The sequence below is a fragment of the Silurus meridionalis genome, chromosome 6 (assembly GCF_014805685.1).
Source record: "Silurus meridionalis isolate SWU-2019-XX chromosome 6, ASM1480568v1, whole genome shotgun sequence".
Lineage (NCBI taxonomy): Eukaryota > Metazoa > Chordata > Actinopteri > Siluriformes > Siluridae > Silurus > Silurus meridionalis.
Window position 1 is genome coordinate 12,418,450 of NC_060889.1, and position 9,069 is coordinate 12,427,518.

Here is a 9,069-nt window from a genome sequence, read left to right on the forward strand (position 1 = left end):
TGGAGATCTTGACCTGGAGATGAATCACCTGGAATGACCAGCAGTTCTGTTTTGCTGGGGTTGAGTTTTAGTTGGTGAGCATTCATCCATGAGGATATGTCTGACAAGCATGCTGAGATCCGAGCGGAAGCTGTGGTATCTGATGGAGGAAAAGAAAAGATGAGTTGAGTGTCATCTGCATAGCAGTGATAAGAAAACCCATGTGATGATATGACTTCACCAGTGGAGTGGGTATAGAGGGAGAAAAGGAGGGGACCAAGTACAGAGCCTTGTGGGACACCAGTGGTGAGTCTGCATGGGGCAGATGTGGATCCCCTCCATGTTACCTGGTATGAGCGCCCTTCCAGGTAGGAAGCAAACCATTCCCATGCTGTTCCGCAGATACCAAGGCTCTTGAGGGTTGACAAAAGTGTCTTGTGGTTGACTGTGTCAAATGCTGCTGAAAGGCCAAAAGGGCCATCTCTGTGGAATGTGCCGCTTTGAACCCAGACTGGTTCGGATCATGAAGGTTGTTCTGTAAGAGATAGACAGACAGTTGGTTAAAAACAGTGCGTTCCAGGGATTTAGAAAGATAGGAGAGAAGTGATACCGGTCTGTAGTTGTTGATGTCTGATGGATCCAGAGCAGGTTTCTTCAAGATGGGAATGACCCTTGCTTGCTTGAAGGCAGTTGGTACATAGCCAGATGTTAATGACCCATTGATGATTGTGGAGATGAAGGGCAGGAGATCTTGCGTGATGGTCTGGAGCGTAGTTGACGGGATTGGATAGGACAGGTGGTGGGATTGCAAGATCGGATGACTTGCAGTATCTCATCTTCTGTTAAGGTTGAGAAGCTTGACAGAGACGTAGTGGATTGTTGGCTGTGTTGTGTAGTCATTGTTGGAGAGGAAGTGAAGGTCTGGCAGATTTTCTTAATCTTCTCATCATAGAAGGAGGCAAAGTCATTAGCAGTCAGGGAGGATGGAGCAGGTGCAGCAGGGGGGTTGAGTAGAGAAGAGAAGATGTTGTGAAGCTTATGAGGATCTTGTGCAGAGGCCTCAAGCTTTTCCTTGTAGAAGGCAGTTTTGGCAGAAGTCACCTCCAAAGAAAATTTGGTCAGGAGTGCACGGTAAGATGAGAGGTCTACATCAAGTTGTATGCAGGAGTACAAGGAGATGTGGCAGCAGGTAAAGAGGGATGTGGCGAAAGCCAAGGAAAAGGCATATGAGGAGCTGTATGTGAAGTTGGACAGTAAGGAAGAAGAAAAGGATTTGTAGCGATTGGCCAAGCAGATGGACCGAGCTGGGAAGGATGTGCTGCAAGTTAGAGCAATAAAGGATGGAGATGGAAATGTTGCATAAAGCTAATGAATGAGGAAAATAAGAGAGAGAGAAGGTTGGATGGTGTGGAGATGGTGAAGCACTAAGTGGATAGGATTAATAAAGAGGAAGTGAGAGCAGCTATTAAGAGGATGAAGAGTGGAAAGTTGGTTTGGACCAGATGACATACCGGTAGAAGCATGGAGATGTTTAGGAGAGATGGCAGTGGAGTTTTTTAACTAGGTTGTTTAACAAGATTCTGAAAGGTGAGAGGATGCCTGAGGAATGGAGAAGGAGTGTGCTGGTACCGATCTTTAAGAACAAGCGAGATGTGCAGACCTGCAGTAACTACAGGGGAATTGAGCTGATCACACCAAGAAGTTATAGGAGTTGTGGAAGCCAGGCTGAGAGAAGAGGTGACCATCTTTGAGCTGATTTCTTTTCATAAATCAAATCTATCAGATAGATTTTGTTTTCATGTGTGTGACCTTTATTGTGAGTCGACCTTTAGCATGGAGAAAGGATCCTAAAAATTCTATATAACAACAGCTTTTTTTCTTGACTTTTTTATTGAGTATTCATTGAAAAATAATAAAGAAAAACAATGGTACAAAAAAAAATAATTTAGACTAATCTAAATCAACCCCAACCCATCCCACTTACAGCAGATTTCAGGATAGGCATAGAGACAACATACATACAGTAAGTAGAGACATAATGCACAGTACATGCATGCATATGTGTATTATGAATAGAATAGAATAAAATATTGTAAAGATTTGACTGTCAATATAAGAAGATTCCAACTAATAAAATGTTTCTTTGCTGTCAGGATAACTTACAATACACTTGTGGAGTGGAAGAGACATGAGGTAAAAACTAAACCCTAAATCCACAAAAAAGGGCTGGGTCCAAAAGGGTGAAGGACAGAAGGACAGAAAAGAGACAGGACAGAAAGAAAGATGGACAATTCAGAATAAGTGCAGATAGGCACCCAGAAACCCTTTAAAAAACACATACAGCATCTCACAAAAGTAAATACAGCACTCACTGAGTACTCACATTAGTTGCCAGCTGTTTAGACAATATCACCTATATGTTGAGTTATTTTCAGAGGACAATAAATATGTACTGCAATACATGCTGCATACTGACTACTCTAAAAGATATCTAAGTTTAATTTCTATATTGTCCCTTGAGAACATATAATAAAATGGTTGCTAAAATGTGAGGGGTGTACTCACTTTTGTGAGATAATGTAGGTGTATTTAGTTCAAACTACACACTGAAATAGCACTAATGCACAGAATGGAGAAAGATGGCAATTAGACTACAATATCTTCTACAATATAGATCAACTTACACTATATGGCTAGATGTTTTGCATACCTGACCATCACAACTGTGTTTCATACCCAAAATCTGTATGCTGTAACATTACAATTGCCATTCAAACAGCCTGAAAGTGTTCCAGCATAACAATGCCCATATGCACAACGCAAGAACCATAAAGACATCATTCTGGAGTTTTAGAGTCTTCTTGTACACTCTCCTAAAATGGGAGTTTTTACAGAGTTACAGAGTCAAGTGTCGAAAAACATTTAGCTGCATAACCATATATCTGTTTTTAGTGTCTAATTCATAATTATTTAAATATTTATATATTAAAAAAATGTATGTTGACAATTGGTTATTGGTCATCCTGGTTTCTTATACAATCTTTTCAAGCGAAGTGTAGATTTGCTTGGCATTCCACTGTCTATCAGTCTCTGTTTAACCTGTTTGGACAACAGACATTGTTTTTGACAAATATATATATATATATATATATATATATATATATATATATATATATATATATATATATATATATATATATATATTAGCCTATTATCTGTAAATAATAACATATAACGCTTTTAATTTTAATTTTTAAAAGCGCAGGTTATGGAAATTAGACCTGAACAAAACCATAAAATAATAATCAAATTCTCCATTTTGTCCCATTGTTTGTTCAAATTTATAATAATGATGTGCTTAGATTGTAAATGTGGCAAAATATGTGTTATTAAAGAGTTAAAAAAAAAAGGCATTTCATTTTTATGATCTATATTGGTGCTGATATGACATGCACACATTACATATATTCACACATATTCAATAGATATAAATGAGTCCAAACTGGATTTAATTTTAATTTCTGAATAATTATATATCTCACCTTTTGGATAAGTTCTTCAGAGTCAGATTGCAGTAATTTATTATCTGACACTATTTTGAGTTGTATCACTGAAAACCATTACAAATAATTACAATTAATAAAGAAACCTGAAATTTCAGAAATGAATTCAATGTTTATTTATCTTGCATGATTTTTTCCAAAAGCAGTACCTAATCTGATAATAGCTGGGACGGCTGCTTCTGCGGGACACACAAGATAAAGAAAGAGTTTATATTGTGTCTGCTTTTTCACTGGACAACAAAAAACGACAACAACAGGTAAAAATAACATACTGGATGAGAGACTCAAGCTTCTACTTGGACCTCAGAATACATAAATACCAATATGCTCTTGTACCTTTCAACTGTACTATTCTACACGACAGGCATCCACTAGCACTTTCAGTTCAATCTTTTGTTAAGGGTTTGATTCTCTAGTTTTGACTAGCTTGTGTTTTTCTGACTTTAACTGTGGTATTTAGTTATTCATCTGTATTCATACAGTACCAACACTGAAGCATAAAAGACATAATTATGTCCATCAAGATAAGTTCAAAATCCTTTGTTAAAGATTTGTTCATGACAAAAAGCATCCATTCTCCAGCTGCTCTATAACAGTTTTCAATATTCAAGCAAAACTAACCAAAAATAATAATAATAAATCCAATAAACACATAGTAACAGTGCCCTCTAGTGGTGTGGATGAGTTTGGAGTAACAGCTGCACTCATGATAAAAGTATTTACTTAGTTCAGTTCTGTCTGCTGTTGCAGCATGAGTCTGTAACCTTACAACTGCTAATTAGTATGTATCTTTTTATAGTATGTCTGTATTCTAGAAAGTTGCATGTTAAGTTCCTTGAAAGTTTTACACCAAAAGTAAATTACATTAATCAATTAATTGCTCTTTTCAAATGTACCCTATATCTATGTTGCTAGGTAACAGGTATTTAAAAAAAAATAGGTACACCAGAATATGAAAAGCTTCTACTACTTTGTACTATTTGCACAAATATGTATACTGCCCCATAAACCACATGGTAATGTCTTTGAGTTCCAGATTTCATTGACTGCAGAGGATTTGCTACCAAGTATTAAAAATACTTCATCCCTTAAAAAAGGAAAAGGTGTGGCTCTTTTGTGAAATCATTCATTAATTTATATCATCTGCAATATTCTTTGGTATAAAGCTAAAATAACAATCAAATATTTACATTCTAAAGATGTAATTACTATTACTGTTAAAGTTGTGTTTATTAGACATAGGCAAATGATGGGTAGGAGAGAGAAATACTCACTAGCACAGATTGATGAGTACAGGTATGAGCAGGGTGCATTATTCCAACAACCTAAAGAAAGGAAAAATAACAACTTTACATGATATAGAAGTATATAGATATTTTTCCAAATGACAAAAACTTTTTTTTAATATTTATTCATTCAAAGATTTTATTAATTTGATTTACATAAAAGGTCTAAATGAATTTGATTCTATTTTTATTTTTTATTTTACCTGTACAATAACCATATTTTCTATTCAGTTATACTTGCACTTAGACTAATAATCACTTCAGAGACTTTATTTTGTCTTGTCATTTTTGAGCAAGTGACATATCACTTGATTTTGGTTGGTGGTATTATCAAGCAGACAAAAGGTTTCTAGTGACAGATACTGTTTAACTGAACCATTTGAAATGGTAACATTTAGTAGCTTTAATGTATTTACAAATGGGATGATTACTAGTGCAGAATTACCAGTCGAATAAAATACCAGAACAAATAATTTTGTGTAGTGTTTAAGGAACATACATTTTTTTCAAATTCATAGTTGGTTTATAGAATGCAACATTCTCATAAATGAACAAATTCTCAAAATTTTCTCAACAAATCTTATTTGACGTAAAGTTGTAAAGAGAAGTGCAGGCTTCCATGTCGCCATTTCATTTGATGTAGTGTGACATTTTCATGAACATTTGCTAGTTTATACATAATGTACACTGTTCCGTGTGCACAAATTGACAGTCTTTTTTAATTTCAACATACCACTAACCCCATATAGCACCAAGAATATTACAGCTCTGATTTGCATGTTTAGGATAAGGTAAGTAAAGCAAACATTTGTGCAGAGTATTGCATTCCTGCTCAACGTACGATATAAATATTTTGTATTCATGTACAGGTGAAATCATGATGCACTGAAGGACAAATGACAAGTAAGTAAAAAATGGAATGAGTTCTTATTTGAGATGTGTATTCGAATTTCTATTAATAAAATATATTTAAGCAAAAATAACCTCCATAATTCATCTGCAAACAGTTCTCAACCATTAAATTATCAGGCTGTCCTGGAGACCAGAAGGTGTAATCAAATGTTGACCCATCTGACCAAAACCAAATGGCTGACTGGAAGAAAATTGAAGAAATTGTTAGATTAAGGTAATGCAATGTATTCAATAAAATACAAAATAATACAATGCAATGATATGTTTGTGTCACAAACCGTATCTATTTTATTTGCACCTATCCATGTGAGTTTATTTGAAAGAGTTATCTTTAGGATTAAACCCTGAATGAAAGCGTACTCTTCTTTGTTGTGCACAGATGCAAGATGCCCTCCCATGTTCACACAGTTTTGCTGAAAAAAAAATCACAATAATTAATACATTTATATTTATTTATTTGTTTGTGTGTCTGTTTTAATATCATATTCATTAGATGAGATTACTTCTGCATCATTCCAGCTTGTTTCTGTTGTAAAGATCCTGAAGCAGCGTGATCCAAACTGTGACCAGTAGCGTTGGCATCTTAGATCTAAAAAAATGTAACACAAAACAAATATCAAAACTATGATAATGTGGAGCAGTGGATTACATGTATAAGTGCTTATGTCAGAAGGTTTGGCTAAATTTGGAAATGTTTTTTTTTATATATACAAAGTGTACTTAACAAATGAGCACACTTGGAAATCTGTTCAGATGTATTTATTAGTATGTTTGATGCAGACAAATATAAGTTTGAATAGGAAAAATATGGGCACGTGTAAGGAGAGGCTTTGACAAAGGGCAAAGTCTTATGAGGTTCTGGGTAATGTTCTTCTGGGAACCGTGGGTCCTAGCATTCATATACATGTTATTTTGACATGTACCACTTAACCAAACATAGTTGCAGACCAAGTGATTGGTATTCTCTAAAGGGAGTGTCTTTTTTCAGAGGCATTGTGTATGCTGACACAAGGTCTAAATGCTGTTCAGGAATGTTTTGAGTAACTCTGGCAAAATGGTGTTCCACAGATCTTAATCTGATTGAGAATCTGTGGGATGTCTTTGAGCCAGATACCACAGGTCACCTTCAGAGATCCTGTGGAATCCATACCTCACTGTTTCTTAGCTGTTTTGATGTTGGTCAGTGTGGACCAACACATTCAGACTGGTAGTTTAAATTGTATTGTTTTTTTTAAGTTAGTGTGACCACACACTGTAATTTATATGTTTACGTCTCTGTAGGTAGTGACAAAACCTATATTAACATAAAACAGTTGTAGGTGATAAAGCATTATGTCACAGATGCTCCAAGGTAATAAATACTCCAAGGAAAAATGTTAAATATATATGTGAAGTTTGGATATTTCTGTAAACCTGCCTTGTCACAGTGTACATTGTTATACATAGTATTTGCAATAAAAATAAAATGTAATTAAATTGAACTTATTGCCTTGACTGGTTAAGTAATGATATAAAGGCAAAAAAGTATTTTATTAGTAAATATTTAAACAGCAAAATCAGAATAAACTTCTTTAGCTAACCCCTTTCATCTTGGTGACATACTTCTGGTCAGGTGAAGTGTTAGTACTTTTGCTCTATGCTTCAAATATTTAAGCATAGATACTTCCAATTACTTTGAATTATTTTGACTAATTAAAATTCAGCTCACCACTTTGTCCAAAGGAAAGTGTAGTCAACCCTGAAAAAAAAAAAAAAAAGAAATTCAAATAATTGGTTGCAGTGTTAGGTTTGCATGCATCTTGGTCATGCACTCATACATGAAGTTTTTAAAGAAGACACCAGGTCAGCTGACAAGAGATGTTTGTGATACAGTAATGTGAATGTCGAATTTACTGACCTGAAATGAGCAGAATGAACAGCATTGCTGAAGTCATATCCAGAGAGACACTAGAGGCTCACATAAGTAGTCAACCCTTGCTTAAAGAGCCTTAACATAGAAATAAAATTTTCTCATTTGTGATTCTTATCAGATTAAAATACAAAAACAACCCATGGTGAAATTTAATATACTTTGTAAAACATTTTACCAAAAAACATATACATTTCAGACATCAAATATTTAATAGGGCTGGTCTGTGGGCATTTCTGTATATATAGACACAAGTTTTCCTGTTAAAGAACATATGTAACAAACAAAATAATAAAGACTAAGAAGCTTCCACAATGAAAATGAAACAAGGTTCTGTAAAAATCACAACTTTTATAAATATCTCAAACATCCTGCTAAATACAATTAAATCAATTATTTAAAAGCTAAAAAGAATATACTACAACAGTGACACTGCAGGCTATCCAGAAAAAGTCAGTGACATGGCAAAAAAGGCATTATAGAAAAAAGATGGCTCAGATACATTTTTTTATCATTTCTGTGCAAGAAAAAATGTCAATATGTATCTTTAAAAGTAGATTTGGAGATTCTCAGATGTGTAAAAATCAGTTAATTAAAGACACATTAAGACCAAGAACTACAATAGCATATAAAGTGATTTTCCTCATTTTTATTTACATTTCAGATTAAATAAAGTGATGTACACTTACCTGTTTGTAGGACCAAATATGGACTATTATATGTTATGTTTTGCAAGCCCTTTGGTTTTTACATTCTTTAAAATCTTAAATCAGCGTGAAGGGTGTTGTGAAGTGTTCTGAGAGGTGCTTTAAGCCAGCATCTTATAAGAATTACTTTCCATGTCCCTGCTTCTCCAATTTGCATAGGAAAAGTGTTACATTTCTTTAAAATAAAAATGTAATAACCAAGCATTACTCCTCACCTTAAGGATTCCTATTGAAAGATCCTAATTCAACATTTAAAATACATTGAAAGAAATCATAGTTTCAATGAGCCTACATAAAACTAAATAAAAGAAAAATAAATAATAGATATTATAAAAATGACAGCACAAAAATAAAAACTTCACAATACTAAACAAAATATTAACATGGGAGCAGAAAACCAATGATCTAAAACAGTTACATAATAAAACTGATTTATATTTATTAATTTGACCAGGCCAAACTGATAAAGCCAAAATGAAATCAAATTCTTTAGCAATGTTTTCCAAACTCTACAAAAACTATAATATTTATAATTATTATATTTATAATTATTATATTTTAATAATATAAAAATAGAAACACCCTAGATATCATATACAGTGACAAAGAAGCAAATCAAGCACACCTATGTTAAAGGTGTTTGGGTGCACCACGTCAGCATGTACTAAGACTGGTGTGCAGTATCAATTAACATTACTACATATCGTAACATT

General features: G+C 34.1%; 1 protein-coding gene across 1 annotated transcript; it reads right to left on the bottom strand.

The window, feature by feature from the left end:
- Positions 1-2,997: 2,997 nt before the first annotated feature.
- On the bottom strand, positions 2,998-7,825 carry LOC124387091 (galactose-specific lectin nattectin-like). Its single transcript, XM_046851193.1, has 9 exons — positions 7,638-7,825; positions 7,449-7,478; positions 6,244-6,329; positions 6,015-6,153; positions 5,813-5,917; positions 4,817-4,867; positions 3,692-3,721; positions 3,522-3,589; positions 2,998-3,078 (listed from the first exon to the last, which is right to left on the bottom strand). Exons 1-9 carry the CDS (start codon positions 7,672-7,674, stop codon positions 2,998-3,000), a joined length of 627 nt encoding a protein of 208 aa, XP_046707149.1. The 5' UTR covers positions 7,675-7,825.
- Between the last annotated feature and the right edge of the window lie 1,244 nt (positions 7,826-9,069).